The sequence below is a fragment of the Melanotaenia boesemani genome, chromosome 12, assembly GCF_017639745.1.
Source record: "Melanotaenia boesemani isolate fMelBoe1 chromosome 12, fMelBoe1.pri, whole genome shotgun sequence".
Taxonomy (NCBI): Eukaryota; Metazoa; Chordata; class Actinopteri; order Atheriniformes; family Melanotaeniidae; genus Melanotaenia; species Melanotaenia boesemani.
The window spans coordinates 14,876,353-14,894,527 of NC_055693.1; the positions used below are offsets into that span (position 1 = coordinate 14,876,353).

General features: G+C 40.2%; 1 protein-coding gene across 3 annotated transcripts; it reads left to right on the top strand.

Moving 5' to 3' along the window:
* Positions 1-833: 833 nt before the first annotated feature.
* pdzk1 (PDZ domain containing 1) lies at positions 834-18,097 on the top strand. Of its 3 annotated transcripts, XM_042002028.1 has the most exons (9): positions 834-974; positions 3,928-4,111; positions 7,863-8,072; positions 8,189-8,402; positions 9,136-9,468; positions 9,550-9,746; positions 9,830-10,051; positions 10,127-10,447; positions 17,568-18,097. In XM_042002028.1, the coding sequence occupies exons 3-9, from the start codon at positions 7,866-7,868 to the stop codon at positions 17,619-17,621; spliced, it is 1,548 nt and encodes a 515-aa protein (XP_041857962.1). In that variant the 5' UTR covers positions 834-974; positions 3,928-4,111; positions 7,863-7,865; the 3' UTR covers positions 17,622-18,097. The 3 variants fall into 3 exon arrangements, with proteins under 3 accessions (XP_041857962.1, XP_041857961.1, XP_041857960.1); XM_042002027.1 differs by lacking the exons at positions 834-974; positions 3,928-4,111 and adding an exon at positions 4,112-4,150; XM_042002026.1 differs by lacking the exons at positions 834-974; positions 3,928-4,111 and having other exon boundaries at positions 7,066-8,072.
* Positions 18,098-18,175: the final 78 nt, after the last annotated feature.

The following is an 18,175-nucleotide window of genomic DNA, read 5'->3' on the forward strand; positions in this document are numbered from 1 at the left end:
TCCTTTGCCTGTGGCTCCTGAACCCCTGGGATTGATTGTTCAAACATCATTCCAGGCTAGTAGTGTGTATGTGTGGGTGTGTGTATGTGTGTGTCTGTAGGGGGGGTTGGATTTATGTGTCTCCTAATGGGGATGCTCAGATCGCCAGCCTATAAACAGCCCCATTAGTGCTTGGATTGAAGGTACATATATCTATCCACTATCAGAGTGTTTGCATAAAGTGCATCTCAATGTGGGGCAAATTGTATCCTCGTGCTTTTTACCTAAGAGTACCAATCCCATTTCCAAAGACACTGGGACATTTTGTAGAAGTACATAAAAAAGTATGCATTGCATGATTCATGAATCATGTAAACTTTTAAGTATAGTGTATTTAATCCTAAAATAAGGGGAATTTATCATCCACAGTATGTAAGATGATTGAGATATTCAGGCAAATTAGTGAAATCTATGAATATAAAGACTAAGACCTGAATATCAATACTGAATTTGATAGTCAGGCCATACAGCAGCACTGCAATACCAGAAGAGATTCTGTTTTAGAAATTACCGTATGCGCTCCGGAACACTAGTTAAAACCAAATTTACTGAGCAGTTTGTGAATTCAGAAATGCAAATTAAATCTCCACCAAATTTTAACATCACAAGATTTCAAATTATGCGTAACTCAGGGCATGCCTACTTCAGTTTATGCCTAATGATGGTTTGTAACAGAAAATCATGGCAAAAGGGAGAATCGAATATTCACAACCTTCCAGCTGGTATTGGAAAACACAGCTCAGTTATCTTCTGCATGCTGCAAAGAGCATGAGCACTTGTGCATGAGCACAAAAACTTGACATTTTTATTTGGAATCAGAAAAAAAATGGGCTAGTCACCTTGCATGTAATCGCACAACTCAAAAGCTTAAATGACTGGAAAGTGAGACTACAACACCATGATGTTGGCATAGATTCTCAGACATCCAGGTCACGGTAATCCTAAGTGCTTGAATAAAGGCAATTGCACTTTTATTGGACTGCATAACATTGCAGTAAAAGGATTGAGTTGGTCAACTTTCCAGACATGTCAAGAAGACATGTTATGAAACTAAGTGTATGGTAAACCTCAGTGAGAAAGGAGTTTTGTCAGAAGAATAAATGATGAAGAAAGAACATAACAAAAACAATGATTCTGTCCCAGTTGCTAATAAAGTATGTTTCAACACTCAAGCTTTAAATAATCTGCAAACCATTGTATTCTGATCTTAGATCAAAGTTATTGAATCTATTTCTTTTAGAAAGTTTTTTACACAATTATTTAGAAAGGACTTTTTGCATTTTGTTTTATTCTAAATCTCAGATGATAATCTTGCACCTTTTGCTCCACGACACTGAAACACACAACTGCTTTAACAGAAATCACCTCTAAAAAAAATGAATGAGAGGAGTGCCTACTTTGTAATTGTTTTCTGCACAAGAGCCAAAATGTGATTACATTTAACAGCTCATTCCTTCCTTAAAGGTAAGTGCAGAAGAGTGATGTTTAATGACATGGCTCTTGTACTATTTATATTACCACTTCTAAAGCATATTTGCAAAGACAGTACAGAGTAACATAATACACATTCTTGCAGGCTGCTGAAGCACAATAGATGTCCGGAAGGTAGGTAATGGATGTCATACACTAATAGTTACACACATCTAACATATGCATCACTGCTGCTGGTGGTAATGTGCTTTAAAAGGGAGCAGTACGCCAAAAAAAAAAAAAAAAAAAAAAGAAAAAGGGGGGGGGGGGGGGGGGGGTTAAAAATAATGGACAACTAAAGCAAGTCCAGACAATCTTTTAAAAGGCCTTGCTAGTGGAAATGTTTCTTGGCTCTCACCATTAAATAGTGTGCATTATTGCTTTTCAGCTACAAATTTCTCACTCTTTTCATGTAAACCACATTTTTATTTTCATACATTTCTTAATAGTCTGTAAAAACACAAATTATTTTTACAGTTTACAAACACTAAATACAAGAGGTCTGATTAGAAATACTAAAGTAAAATATTTTAAAACTGCACACAAGATATTATTTGAATATGCAAAAGTTTTAACATTAGTTTTTTCTGTTGTAAATGTAGCGGAAATTTGTACTATACTATAATTTAAATAAAAAAAAACTCCATGTCATGTAACAAAACTTAGTGTTGAAGTAAACTTGTGCTCTTTAATATAACATGTGTTTTGACACCGTTATATAGAAAGCTAAAAATATCACATCTTTAAGGTGAGACAAATTTGAGTTGCTCTTCTTCATTTCATAAAGTGCTGTATAAATAAAGTTGAGTATTGTCATGAAACATTAATCTGCATTTTCTGAATTAATTGTAAAAGCTGACCATAAATGTTACAGATGTGCATGTTTGGTAGAACCAACATTATAAATGTGGCCAACCAGTGTGTAAAAAAGTGGTTCCAGGGTGAGTGGGTGGGGTCGTCATGGTAACCTTAAAAACAGAGCCACACTTAATCCTGCAGCTACAAGAACAGCTGGACTTGTACTGATTGGTGGATCACTGGTCTTGTGTATTTACTCTGGAATTTGAATAATGTTTAAAGCCTACCTTTTCTCTTTTCTCTGTGAGATAAAGGACTTTTTGTTTGTAACACCAATTTGCTTCTTTTTAAATTTCATATCTTGTAAGATATCATTTCAAATCTGTAAACAGAGTTTTGTTTTTTAAAGTGCAAAAGGTTCAAAGCTGTTATGTAAGGGTTTCCAAACCCCCAAAATCGTTTTATTTTAAACAAAATTCCAACAAAAGCTAAAAATAGACAATGAAGTTAGTGATATTGATTATATTGACTGTCCACCTATACCCCATAATAAATTTACTGGATACACCACGGGCTCCATTTTATCTTATTCTATGTTTCTCAAAGACTTTTTAGTCTTGCATTACTCTGACTGAATCATCCAAATTATACAACTTTTTTTAGCCTTCTTGGAGGGCATAAGAAAGGAAAGGAAATATTAGGATTGAATTCAAATTATAGTCACTCAGCAACAAAATACTGTGGCAGCACAGTCATGAATTAACTTTTACAGTTTGCAGATTAGTTTTGCTTGGCTTTACTTTAGATTTCATCACCTTTGTCCCATCCCAAAGGACAGCAGTTTCAGCCTTTCATAACTCATGCTGTGGTCTATAGTTACACACCACAATAACTATAAACCAGTCAGAAATTAACTAATCTTGAGTTCATTCATAGTACAAGCTGTCTGTAGAAGCTTTATATTCTTAGCATAATTCATGTTGAAGCTGAAGATGCATTTTATGAAGGATATAAGAAAAGCAAAGAGGTGAAACTTTAACCATAACCATGGAGCTGCTTCTGAAAAATCTGTTTTAGACTAATGTAAAGCGTAAAAATAGAAAACTGCTACTGTTGGTTTATCTCGGTTCCCTAAACCAAAACACATGTTTTTAGGAGAAATGTTTTAGTAGGAAAAAATAAAAATGATTTGGGTCTTTGGCTGTTAAGCCGCCTTTGAATTGTTTTTCCATAAATTAGGAGATTAGCACAAGTTAACATATAATACAACAGTGTGATTTCAAAGCTTAAATATACAATTTGTGAAATTCTTCTTGACGGTTGAACTGCAGAATTAGACTGGATTAGAAAACAGGTGTCACAGAGATGAGTGAATATTTTTATTTATTCTACATAAAGATTACTATAAATGTTACTGGATTCTTGGTTTTAAGATGATGAAAAAATCAAAAAAGTAATTAGAGTACTGATGGGCCTGACTACCTTTATTTTGGTTGTTCCATAAATAATTTTTATAAGACTTTTACAAATAAATATGCACAAGATGCATTTCTCTTGATGATAACTGTGATGTATTTGCCTAATTGCCATCTGCATCTTGTACCTTTGACCACTAAGCAGGTGACTGCTCACCTTCTGAGGACAGATTGCAAAAGGCCACCGCCTTCGCAGACATTCATGACATGAGACACTGTTAAATAACTCAGCCTTTAAGCTCACCTTTGACCCGTCAAAGTCCCAGCAGAATGCAGAGGAGGAGGGGGGGAAGCAGTTGGAAGACACAATAACAGCTAATCAGTGACAGGTGAGTTCTCCCTTTAGACTTAGACACTGAGAGGAACAGGTGAGTGAACACACTACACTATAGCATTTTTTGGTGTGGGATTGTGTTTTTTTTTCTAACAATTTGCCATGACATATCATGTAATCAGTAAAAAGTTTAGATAAAATGTGCATTTAAGGACTTATTCTGAATAATATAAATAAGAACATGTAAAGCAGCACTTTCTTGGTTAGGATTTGGAAAAATTGTCAGAGGTATAGGAATTTCTGAAAGAATGTAACCACACAAACAGCAAAATTGTATTGTGGTGTTTTTCAGACTCTTGTAATGTTTAGAGATTTTTAAAGTAAATTACAGGATATTTAAACCTCTTCTGACCTCTTAAGATAGAGGAAATTTTACTTGAGCAGGTCACAAAAGAAAACAAGAGATTGCAAGAAGAGAATTTTTTAATGGTCACTCGTAGTCAAGGGTGAAGCACATTTACTGCAAAGCCCTAGTTCAAAAGTTCATATATTGAGATTATGAAGTGTTATATATAATGAAGGATGAATAGTCATAAACCATTTTTACTTGAGCTGCATATATAGCGCTTGTACTTATGGCATCCCTTCGATCTTGTAATTTTGAACTCATCACCTCATTCACATGATGAATGAAGTGCCTTCTTCTTGAAGCATTAAAGCAATTAACTTTAATTTATGACTCCAATTTATTAAAATGTTACAAAATATAGAGGTTTACATTTTAGTTATGAAAACTGCAACCATGTGCTACTCTACAAAAATGATTATGAAAAACCATCAAATTCTGAAGGTATTTAAAATATACACAAAAAATCCAGATCACGATTCATCCGTCAATTTTTTTCCCTCTTACCCGGGTTCGGTTCATGAGGGTAGCTGCCCAAGCAGGGAAGACCATCCCTGGCCACATTAGCCAGCTCGTCTCGGGGGATCCCAAGGTGTTCCCAGGTCACCCGAGACACATAGTTCCTCTGTTTTTTATCTGTTGGAGACGTCACACATGAAAATAAAAAAAATCAGGCATTGATCAGACATTTTGATCATACTGTGTGTGGTGTGCTCCGATAATCTCAGCACAGAACAACACACACATAACGATGTTGTCCCGCAACTGATCTAGAAGCTTGTCCTCCTAGCCAGAAATCTTAAATGACCACATGTGATCTAACAAAAACAAAGTAGAAACATGGCAACGATCGAAAAAACAAATACAAAAAACCATGGCAACAACTGGAAAACACAACACCCAACATGGCAGAAGACATACACGATTAAGTAATGATGGTGGTCTTGTGACTATAACTAACAAGAAAAATCCAGAACAGACAAAAACAACAGAATGGAGACAGCGTGAAAACAGACTTTATATTCTTCCTTGCGCCGCAGTCAGCTCGCTGTCTGTTTGGCTACATTCCGTTCCACACAGTCACAACTCAGGAGTCATTGTCGGCTTTCCCCACACATATGAAGACTTTTGGTCGTAAATTTTCAATACTTCCAATTGTCAGCCACGACCTGTTTCAGACCTGATTGTCAGGACAAATTCGCTCTTAATACACCTCAAACCAAATGATAATTTTATAGGAAAATCTTATAAGACTTAAGATGATTGGGCATTTGCAATCCTTGGTCTGAAAGGGGAAAAATCAGAATGAAAACAGCCCGATAATCTTAATGTGTGTACCCAGCTTTAGATGTGTCAAGAATACCTCACCAGGGAGGCATCCCAACCAGATACCTGAGCCTCATCTGGCTCCTCTTTATGTGGAGAAACAGCAGCTCTAATCTGAGCCTCTTCTGTATGATCGAGCGTCTCACCCTCTCTCAGGGAGAGCCCAGCCACCCTGCTGAGGAAACTCATTTTGGCCATTTGTATTCGCAATTTGGTTCTTTTGGTGACCATAGGTGAGGGGAGGAATGTAGATTGACCTGTAAATTTTCAGCTTTTTGCTCAGCTCCTTCGTTACCATAAAAATACCTGATCCTTGCACTGATCTACCTGTCTATCTCTAATTCTATCCTTCCGCCACTCGTGAACAAGACCCCAAGAAGCTTGAACTGTTCCACTTGGGGCAGGACCCCGTTTCGGAACCGAAGAAGACTTGCCACCCTTTTCCAGTGAGGACAATAGTCTCAGATTAAGAGGTGTTGAAAAATGCTCCAGCAAGAACTGGAACCTCAACCTGATGAAGCCAACAGTACCACATCATCTGCAAAAAGGAGAGACCCAATCCTTAGGCCACCAAACCGGATCCCCTCAGCACCTTGGCTGATCCTAGAAATTCAGTCACTAAATGTTATGAACAGAATCAGTTGCATTGGGCAGCCTCGGCGGAGTCCAAACCTCACTAGGAACAAAACCATTTTACTTTCTCTGATGTCCACGCAATGCTGCATGTTGTATCAACTAAGACAGCCCCACAGCATCCAGAGCCTTAAGAACTGGGTGGATCTCATCCACCCTCAGGGCCCTGCCACAGATGATCTTTTTGACTTTGTTGGTGACCTCAGCCCTTGGGATAGGAGAGCCCAACCCTGCATCCCTAGACTCTGCTTTTTCATCAGAAGATGTGCTGATTGTTGGGATTGAAGAGGTTTCAAAGTACTCATTCAATGGACCCACAATGTCAGCAGAACCCCATACCCACTGTACACAGTGTTGCTGAGCCGCCGGATGGGGGGCCAATATCTCCTCAAAGCCATTCAGAAGTCATTCTTTATGGCCTCTCCAAAATCCTCCCACACCCAAGCTTTTGCCTCAGCAACCACCAAAGCTGCTTTCCACTTAGTCTGCCAGTACCTGTCAGCTGCCTATTTGGACTTAATGTGCCTCATTTCACCAGGGACATAAATGAAACTCCGCCAGAGGTGTAAGTTGAACCTCTTTTCTGAAAATGGTGTTTGTCATGGACAATCCGTGGCTAGCACAGAAATCCAACATCGAAACACCACTCAGATTCAGATCAAGGCGTTCTTACCAATCACGCTGCCTAATTCAGATCACAAACTTTTTAAACACATTTCTTGTTCAGAGTCAGTATATGTGCAGTTTGTTATGGCATCTGCATGCATGTTGTTGATTAATCATCAGCACACATGCACATCTGTTATGAACCCTCCTACAAGGAAAACAGCTCAACAAGAATAACAATGTCAATCCTTATTATGTATTCAAAGTTCATGAGATCTGTTTTATGGTCTAAGTCCTGTGTGTCTGCTATTAACCATTAACTGCCCCTCAAGAGATGTCATGGAAGATTAACTTTTTATCTGAAGCCATCAGCACTGCTGTAACTTTTTTGTATTCTGGTTAATCTGTTATTAAATTTATGTTAAAGGGGTGAAAATGGCCCCAAGAGAGGTGAATTAGAGAAGAATGACAGCTTTTCATAGTTTTTGATTAATTCAGTGACTATCGTGATTCCTTTACTGGAGTACTATTTTAGGAAAATTTGCAGAACATATCAGATGTGCCTGCCTTGTCTTTTTATCATAGTATTTCATAATCTCAAATCAAAACAGCTGGAATGTGTTTTAGAAGCATATGCATAGTTATTCCTAAGATTTAATTCAATAACAAAATGCACTTTGACATGGAAATGTTACATAGCCAACCTGAACTCACAGAAATGTCACATAGGGATGGCAGATATAGATATTCCTTATAATTATATTAATTATAATTGATTATAATTAGTCTTTTTTTCTTCTTTGTTTGTGCTCTTCACCCTTATCTTCTGTGTAAGGACATGGCCACATACAAGCCAAGGGTGATTTCTCTGACCAAGAGGCCTGGTCAAACTTTTGGCTTCTATCTGAGGGTGGAGCAGAGTGAGGAGGGTCACCTGATCCGTTGCCTGGAAATGGGGGGTCCAGCTGAACTGGCTGGCATGAAAGATGGAGACCGCATCCTCCGGGTCAATGGGACATTTGTTGATGAACTGTCCCACTCAGAGGTAAGCAAGATGTAGAATTACTGCACTGCATTTATCAAATCAATAATACCGTGTTTGGTGTTGGGATAATCCTGCCTCAAGCCTCTTTCTAAGCCTTCTTGGTTTCTCTGGGATAGGTGGTGGAGCTGGTGAGAAACAGTGGAGCATCTGTCACATTTCATGTTCTGGATGAGTCATCTTACAAGCAAGCAAAATCTCAGGGAATAAATCTGTCAGACCCTAAAAGCAGACCAGTTCTCAATGGAGTGTCTAAAGAGGCTCCAAAACCCAAGCTTTGCTACCTGGTGAAGTCCAGCTCAGGCTTTGAGTTTTCTCTTCGTTCAGTTAGAGGTGAGTTTAGGATGAAGAGCTAAAGGACTACAGTTTGGGATAACTACTAACATTTATTTTCTAAGTTTGTCTCACTTTTTGGGGGACAGATCCAAGCCTCACAGTCATGTATCCAATTCAAAAGGCAAATCCTTAAGCCCTTAATAGAAAAACTTTTTTGTCTGTTAATAGTGATTAATCTTACTTTTGTGTTAGTGTACAGACATGCTTTGAGACTGTATTCCTACATGTAAGTATTTGTGTGTAAATGTACACAAAAAAAATGACAGACGCAAATCAAAAGACATATCACGAGACACTGCCATGATTTATCTCTGTACTCAATGCTCATGTGCAAAAGTGCACACTTCTGGTTATGGACGTTCAATCCCATTAGTGTTGTTACGTGTGGCCTTAGTCAAGTTACCACCAGATAAGGTAGTAGATTATATAACAATCCACCATAATCATCATAAAAACTCTTTACCTTTGCAAACATTTTTATAATGGAGTCATTTCAGAAAAGGAGTTAGCAACAACCATCCATGTTGAAGTCAGAGGAGCAAAAAGGAACACAACAATAGTTTCATGCTGAAAGAGAATAAGCATTAGCTTAAGATATTCCAAACAAAACATTTATTTTCAGTGAGAGCTTACTTTATAAGAGATTATGAGATTACAATAATCTCTGCTTAATTTTTTATGTTTGGACATTAATTTAGAATATGTATATATGGTTTGCTTATATTACCAGGTGAGCAAGGTCTGTTCATGACAGAGGTAATTTCAGGAGGAGTGGCACACAGAGCAGGGGTCCGAGTCAAAGACCGCCTGCTAGAGATCAATGGGGAGAATGTAGAAAACCTCACACATGATCAAGTGGTGGAAAAAATCCGACAGGTAGGCAACAGCATGATGTTCCTACTAACTGATGAGGAAACAGACAAGTTCTATCAGAGCAAACAAACAAAGATAGGAGCATGGCTTGCAACCGTCAAGTATCTCCCTCACACACCACGCATCATCAACATGACCAAAGGATCTGATGGATATGGCTTCCTGCTCAGAGAGGAACCCAAACAACCAGGCAAGGCCAAAAACATACCATGGACCCTACACTGAAGAAATATGGCTGTGTTTGCTAATGTCCACCTTTACTTCTTTATAGGACACTTCATAAAGGATATAGACAGAGACAGCCCGGCAGAAAGAGGAGGTCTGAAGGAAATGGACAGAGTGGTTGCTGTGGAAGGCAAGCAGGTAGAGAGTTGCACCCATGAGCAGGTGGTGGACACAATCAAGCAAAGTGGAGACAGCTGCTGCCTCCTTGTGGTGGACAAAGATACAGACCAAATGTATAAGCTGGTGAGCCTCAGAATTTCTGTCTTGTCTTCAGTTTTGTGTATACTGCACACAGTTCTAATACTATCATGTTGTGTACTTCACAGGGGGATGTGTCTCCAATGCTTTTCTTGGAGGAGATGAAGAATTCCAACTCACCACCCAGTTACATCGAAGCTATGACTGATCCTCCTGTCCAACCATCCACACCTGTTGAAGACAGTAGAGAGAACCTAAGGCCTAAGCTGTGTCAGATGGAAAAGGCAGCCGCTGGCTATGGCTTTCACTTAAATGGCATCCAGGGAGTTTGTGGTCAATACATTGAGGATGTAAGCATAACAAGAATGTCCACTATATACTCAATATTATTATGAAACCAAGTAATGAGACATTCTTTGTTTCAGGTTGTGAAGGGTGGAGCAGCTGATGAAGCAGGTCTGGAGAATGGTGACATTGTAGTAGAAGTAAACGGAGTTAATGTGGAGCAGAGAGGCTATGACGAAGTGGTGGAAATGATCCGCAGTAGTGGCAACAACCTGGAGATGCTGGTAGCGAGCAAGAACGTCTATAAACAGCTTAAAGGTAAAGGGGTGACCATCACACGTCACCTCCTCGAAGAAACACACTATGCTCGAGGCCTCACCGCAGACAGTCCAACAATCAGCGAGAAGAAGAAGCAGGAGGAGGCCAGGCCTGAAACACTGACTGACCCAGAACGAAAAAGGGTGAGTGGTGCTTTTTAAATGCTCACAGCCAACTTTTTTTTCTTTTTTTAAGCTAGGAATGACATATTTGAGTCAATATGACTCTTTAGTGCAACATCTAATGTATCTATATGAATTGTATATTTGATACAGAGACTCATAAACTCCAGAATATAACTCAAGTTTTTTTTTTTTTTTTTTTTTTTAACTTGTCCTGTCCAGCATCATAGCAAGCAAAATGATAATCTGGTTGATGTATCGTGCTGAACAAATTTGCTCTGCCAAGGGGAGGCTTATGGGTAAGGCTCCTCTTGACAATCTGATTCATTTATTTATTTACTTTGAATCACGGAATCTATGTAATCTTGCTGGACCTGACCGGAGGGGACAGAAAAAGATGGAAAATAGCAAAAAGAGCAAAAAGCAAAGAAGAAAGAAGACAAAAAGATCACATACAGAAGGAAACGACCCTTCAATCCACACCATCCCCAGACAACAAACTGTTACACCTGTTCATGAACACACCAGAAAATTTCCTACAACTTTTACAAAAACAGAAACGCACACACAGAAAAAACAGAGCTGCTAGTCATTAAGAGTTTTTAAATAATAACCAAATCAAAAAGACATAACAGCAACCAGATACTAATTCATAGGAAAAATAAAAAAAAAGAATTATCGCTTAATATAAAACCCACTGGACAACTCTGTGACTGTGTCAGCATGCAGAGCATGAGGAATAAGGAGTGATCAGTGATGAAGAGTGGTGACTGAGATCGTGCAAATGCGACCACGCCTCTACGGAGGTCAGAGGCAGACCAGGGCCAGGGACCTGGGCCCTCAGCAGCAGCAGCCCCGGAGCACCAACCCAAGCTACCCCACCATGATGACGACTCAAGCCCCATCCAAAGGGCGGCAGAGGAGAGCCCCAGCAAGAGCCCCCCATGGTCTTGGGGCACAGGTCCCAGTGGGCCAAGATCAGCAGCCACCGGCCCCGCCAGGGACTGGCCACCCAGGGCAGCCCAAGCTAAGGGCCCAGGGCCCCAGGAGCCCAGAGGCGGCCGCCCCACCCCCCAAAGGCAGAGGGCCCGCACACAGACCGGGAACCAGGGGGCCATCGACCCCCTCCCCCCACTCCCCACCTACTCCAATCTGCACCCCATATAACCCCACACTCACACCCTCCCCTGTGCCGTACCCACAAGCACTCACCATAACACAGTCACGTCACACATAACCCACCCACCATGCCCCGTGGGGGACACCCCAGGCGGACCAGAGGACAGCGAGTCCCAAGCACCCCCCCCCTCTTGATCCAACACCCACAGAGCCAGCAGCCCACCAGCACAGCCATCCCTGGACCCGGCCCCTGGGCAACCACCTCCCCCCACCCGCCCCCGGCCACACACAGGGGGAACAGGGTTGTGAGAGGTCCCCAATACCCTCTCCCTCCCCGCTCCTGACTGTTTATGTAGTGTGTGTTGTGTGCAATTAAAATTGAGGGGCAGTGACCGCAATGAGCCGGGAGCCGGGCCACCTAAGTGGCTCCGCCTGACATGCACCGCATGCCATGCCCCCCAGGTGTTGTTTGTGTGTTGTGTTTCTTGTGTTTTGGTGTCTCGGTGCAATTAAAACTGAGAGGCGAGTCGCCACAGGGTGCATCCAAGGAGACCACTGAATGGCCCCCTCCGCTTCACCCCGCATGGCTCCACGCCACCCAACTCCCTACGTGTGTGTGTGTGTGTGTGTGTGTGTGTGTGTGTGTGTGTGTGTGTGTGTGTGTGTGTGTGTGTGTGTGTGTGTGTGTGTGAGAGAGAGAGAGACAGACAGAGAGAGAGGGAAGTAAGAGGGAAGCAAACTTCCCTCTGGATGTTGAGCCTCTAGTGGCATTAGGCACCCCTGCTCCCCAGGAGGCCCCCCAGGGCAAGACAGGCCAGGAGAGGCCGCCCCCCACGACTGGGCCATTCAGGGACCACAGCCAGTGAGCCGTTACATACCCCAGAAAGTACCCACCCTCCCACATGAGAGGATGGGGACAGCGGCAGACCCACGGCACACCACCCCTAGTCCCCTATACCAGGTTCTCTCTCATGCTCCAAGCCTGCAGATCGATAACCGTGTCCTTCATCTTCTTATTTTCTTTCGAGAGACGGGTCAAGCCCTCGGTAAGGGATTTTACCGACTCTCTGAAACCAGCATTTTCTACAGCCAGAGTTTCCACCTGCTTCTGGCTGAATTCTAGTGATTCACTTAGCGCCTGGAACTCCTTGTGGAGAATTTCTACCAGGCTCAAACGCACATCAAAACTACTGAGTTTCTTATCTATAGAGAAAAGAACATCCGTTGAGTCGTTCCCCTGTGGTGAAATAGCTCCAGGTGGATCCTCATTTCGCTGTCTCTTGGCCTTAGATGAGGTGGAGGGGGTGGACGTGTTGTTTGGTTTCCCCATGACGATTCTGTCGTAACAACGGTCTATAAAATCTGTCAGGCTGGCCAAATCCTCCCCGCTGTGCTCCAGAGTGTACCTTTTAAAGACACTATTTTCCTACTTTAAAGAATATTTTGATTAGACTGGCACAAAATACAATTGAATGAAAGCATAAATGTTTGGGTGCGCCTAGTTTGAATCTGCTGTCTCCCCGAAACTACGTCACCTACAGCATTAGCGTCACTTACCTGCCACCAGCGTCACCTACCTGCACCTTCCCCCTAAAAAAAGAATATAACTCCTAATGTCCTTTTAGCAGTAGTAGCAGTAGTGTGGCACCCGTTTTAGTAAACTGAAAATAAATTTCAGGTCTAAGTTTAAGTTTATTTAAAGCACATTTACTGAAACCCCAGTTGCTCAAAGTGCTGAACAATAAAGCAACTACAACATAAAATGCTACACAGTAAAACAATACACAATAAAAATCAGTAAAAAAAAACAAATGATATAAGACTGGGAAAAAAAAGTAAAACCAAGCAAATGTCAAGCTCAAACTATGTTTATTTTGCCAAGCAGCCTCAAATGAAAGAAAACGCTTTTAACTACTGAACTGACCTGCAGGTGAAAGTCAAAGGAGCTATCAACAGTCACAACAAGATTTTTCAAATGGGTTTGACAGTGTAAAGTAAGTGGACCAAGAACACTTATAACACCATTCAGAAGCTCAGAACTTTCAAAGACTACAATTTCAGTTTATCCTCATTTAAATGGGGAAAGTTTAATTCCATCCACACTTTTAAATCTCTCAAGCAACTACGCAGATTAGTAAGAAAATCTCCCTGTGGTTTTAAGGGAACAAAAATCTGAACATCATCTGCAAAGCAGTAGTAGGCAATATTATGCTTTTGAAACACAGAGCCCAAAGGCAGTATATACAAAGAAAAGAGTAGTGGACCCAAAATGGACCCTTGTGGGACCCCACAACTGAGAGGGGCTACAGCTGAGGAATACGCCTTAAAATGAACGCAAGACCAATCCGACAAATAGACCGGAACCAGCGCAAGACAGTGCCCCTGATACAGACACATTGCTCCAAGCATTTTAGGAAGATTTGTTGTGTCAAATGCAGTCTGAAAGAACCAGGACAGCAGGACTTCCAGAATGAGTGATTAAAAGAAAGCCATTAAAAACCCTTAAAATTGCAGTTTCAGTACTGTGGAGGGACTTAAAACCAGACTGAATTTTTAAAAAAAAACTTTATTAAAATCTAAGTGAGTCTGTAATTGTATATGCACTATTTTCTCTTACACTTTTTATAGAAAGGTAAGTATAAAAACCAGCCTGTAGCTGATACGGTTTCTTTAAAAGAGGCTGCACAAAAGCATGCTTAAAAGCGGTAGGGACACACCAGCCAGGCAGGAGTTAATCAAGGACAAAATAACTGGCCCAATGGAGCTAAAAGTACTTTTGATTAACAGGGTGAGAGCTGTCAAGGGGGCAAAAAGAAGGTTTTAAGTCAAAAACCACATTTGAGAGTTCAGACAGTGACGCCTGTTTGAACTGCTCAAAGATTTCTGAGCAGTCCTGTTGGACAGCAGGATCCAAACCAGAGGGAGGGGATAAAGACCTAATGGCAGCAATCTTGCAAGTGAAAATACCATGAAATTTTTTTTGCATAGGAAGAATGTAGGTGCTATACATGAGGACTTGGAAGGGTTGATTACATGATTAACACTGCCCTAAAGGACCTGGGGATTGTGGCTGTTACTTGACTACAATTTCAAAATAGTGTGTTTTAGCAGATTTTGTAGCAGTCTGATAGTTGAAAAGGCAATCCCTCAGCGACTCCAAAGACAGGTGAAGTCGATCCCATTTCCACCTTCTCTTAGCACGCCTGCACAAACATCTGAGAGCACAGATGGAATCATCCATCCATCCATGGTTCGGACGCAGATTTACAGCACCTGGTCGTGAATGGAGCAATAAGAGTCCAATATACCCATGCAATAGGTCAGCAAAGTCTTCAGCGCTAACAGTACAACAATCGATCAGGCTGGGAAGAACAGAATCATGAACAGCAGCAGGAAACTGTGACGCTGTCTGAAGATTTAACAGGTGACACACCAGGGTGCACAGTTTAAATGGTGAAGAAGGCAGCGACAGGCAGATTATCAAAAATACTTGTTGCATATTTCAGTGACATTAACATTCAAGCCATGAGAAAGCACAAGATCTAAAGTATGTTCCTTTTCATGAGTAGGACCAGACACAGATTGTGTGAGATAAGTCAATAACTTATAGAAAGTCTCTGACCAAAGGTTTAGAGTCTGAAACTGGTTCTGAAACTGGTTACACAAAGGATTCTTTAGGGCACATTCACACTAGCCTTTCTGATTCAATTCCTAGTTTGTTTGCTTGGAAAGACCTGTACATTTGGGGAGGTGTGAATGTGCAAATAAACTCTGATGGGGATCAAAGAAGCAAACTGCCTGCAAATGTAGACCTAGTGGACTACAATGCAATGGAACTGATGGGTACAACTTATGGCATTGTGGGTAAATACAACCAAAACATATGGAGATTAAGCACAACAGCCAGGAGAAAAGGCTCGCAGTCAGACGTGGAACAACGCAGTAAAAGCTCTGAAAGAAACATGGCTGCTAGGATTTGACGCATCTCCATGTTTTGCTCTGATGTGGTGGAAAAAGATGCTGTCCTGTATCAACCAATAAATGAGCGAGTTTTATTCTTCGTTGTTTGTCTTTTCTTCTCCTTCAGCAAATTTTGATGTCTCCCTGTCTCTTTTAGGATTTCTTTAAAATGTTACTTTTGACTTTTAAATGTTTAAATGGTTCTTTGTTCTTCAGAGCTCTGAGATCTGAAGAACAAAGTCTGTTTGTAGTCCCCTGGACTCACCTCGTGACTGGGAGATAGAACTTTATTCTCAACAGCCCCTAAACTTTGGAATGGTCTCCCTCTTTCTGTGAGATCTGCCAGAACCCTGAATGAATTTAAATCTTTTATAAAGACATCTTTTTACATGGGCTTTTAACTCCAGAGATAATGATTATTAGGCCAGGCTTTGCATTATTTTTTCTCTTTCGTATTTTATTGTTGTTTAAAGTTTTATTTTTGTAAAATATTGTTTTACCTGTGCAGCACTTTGCATACCACTTAGTATGTGAAAGCGCTATATAAAAAGTTTGATTTGATTAGATCTGACAGTCATATCAAGTCTAGTGGACTATTTGATGTGAATGCACCCTTAAAGCTTGGACTACCATGCAGTCCAGCTCATGTCTCCATCAGTTTTGAATTGGGTCATTTGAATAGAGGGGGAAGTCAGTACATATCACAAAATTAGTTTCTGCATTTACCATCACTTGTCATATTTACTAGGAACAGTGAACGATGAACACATACCATAGAATTTTTTCTATTGCTTGTGGCTTTTTTTCACAAAGCAGTAATTTAATAAGCATTGGACTTCACAGATTTCTTTTTCAGACATGTTCCTTCTCAAGATGAACTATAATACTGCATATCAGATAAAAAAAAATCTAATTATGTGCAATACTTTGCTTATCCAAAGTACATAGGATGAGGGCAACTATACTTCTCTCCTTGGTTCTTGAAGTTTCAATCTGGAAAGCTTTCCAATAGTTCTGACTGGTGGTGAGTTATTGGTATAAGCTAATGTTAAGACAATGACACTGTCAGAGTTGGTGAGGTCACATATGTGTCTGACCTGTCTTCCTGACCTGTGAGTTGTGTACCTACCTGGATGAGATGTTGAGGTGAGAATAGGTATAAAACTGTCTGAAGATGAGTCATCCTTAAGTGTTAAATACCTGAAGCCACCTTCTGTGATTAATGTTGGCTTTTTCCAGTTTTTAAAGGTGACATCTTTAAAAACAGTTTTAAATCATTTGTCTGCCCTCTCCAGAATGTGGACTTTACAACCTTTAAAAGAGAGTCCCTTATCTTTGAGTTGTTTATGCTCTTGTAAAATGGTTTTGTTTCCCCTAATTAAGGTTTGTTAACTGCTTCCTGTACTGGACTGCATATATACCACTCCTCTTGTGAAAAACACCCAAACTCAAGCTTAGGTATGTTCCACGACAAGGTGTGAATGTCCCAACTACAACTTCTATGTTTGAAACTGCCCACCAGTCAGAGCTGAAGAAGTCTTTCAGATTTGAAGGGAAATGTCAGAAAAAAAAAAACTCTACACTACTCAAACTTAAAACAGAAATAAAAAAATTCTCAAAACCAAAATCTTGTCCCATGTGGCGCCTGCTGAATATTAACATTATAATATAGCTAATGGGATTCTAAGCTTCATAGGCTTGTAAGATGTATATGGTAAACATAAATAACTATTTAGCACATAATGGGAAACTGAAAAAACAAATTCAAGTGCTGTATTCATTCAAAACATGTTTTTTATCATCAGCAAAAAAGAACTAATGTCCATTGGTCCACTGGAACAATGACCAGTTAAAAGGATCTTGATAAGACACATTTCCTTGATCTTCCTCACCACGACCACATTATCACGCTACAGCTCTGCTGTAAAAAAACATGGCCTTAGGGTTTTAATATTAGCTGTGAAATTTTGATTATATTCATATGTGTAAATACTTGCTGCATCTTGACTGAAGTCCTGAATATAACACTTAAAATTTTTTTTTTTTTTTTTCTCCGTTTTAGACCTCATCTGTGTCATCATCATCGTCTGCAAGCAGCATGGATGAAAGACTCTGAGACGCCACCTGAAGGACACGTTTCTGATTTGTAATAATCTGATCTAGATCTTTTTTTCTTAAGAGATATGCTCTATATGCTCCACACAGTTAAAATCAACAGTAAAATGGAACAAGACACAAACACAGAATAAAGACAGTAAAGATTTTTGTTGAGTTTCACTGTCAAAATCAGATTTATAGCAGAGCAGCTGTTTCTTGTTTTGAAATGTTAAGCGTTCAGGAACATGTGATCATCCTTTTATGTACTTGTTGATCAGAGCATGTGAAGTGATGAATAATGCCTTTCCCATATCTGAGATTACCAATGTTACCTATGTTAAAATTGTCATCTATGTTGCCAGTAAGCACAGTGGTGTTTGGTGTATTTGTCTGTCGATCCACGAACAGCTGCCTTTAAAGTTTAAAAATAGAAAAGGAAAAAAAAAACACTGTTCCCATTTCTGAATAAAAGTAACATTTCATGAACAAAATAAACACAAACCATCCGAAGAAAATCTAATTGTAAATTCCAGGTAAATGACTTGAAATTGCAGACTGGAGGTGGCATTCACA

Coding starts and splice junctions, on each gene's coding strand:
- pdzk1 (XM_042002028.1), top strand. CDS start 7,866: ATGGCCACATACAAGCCAAGGGTGATTTCTCTGACCAAGAGGCCTGGT. Junction 10,052..10,126: donor GTGGTCAATACATTGAGGAT/GTAAGCATAACA, acceptor TCTTTGTTTCAG/GTTGTGAAGGGTGGAGCAGC. Junction 10,448..17,567: donor CTGACCCAGAACGAAAAAGG/GTGAGTGGTGCT, acceptor TCTCCGTTTTAG/ACCTCATCTGTGTCATCATC.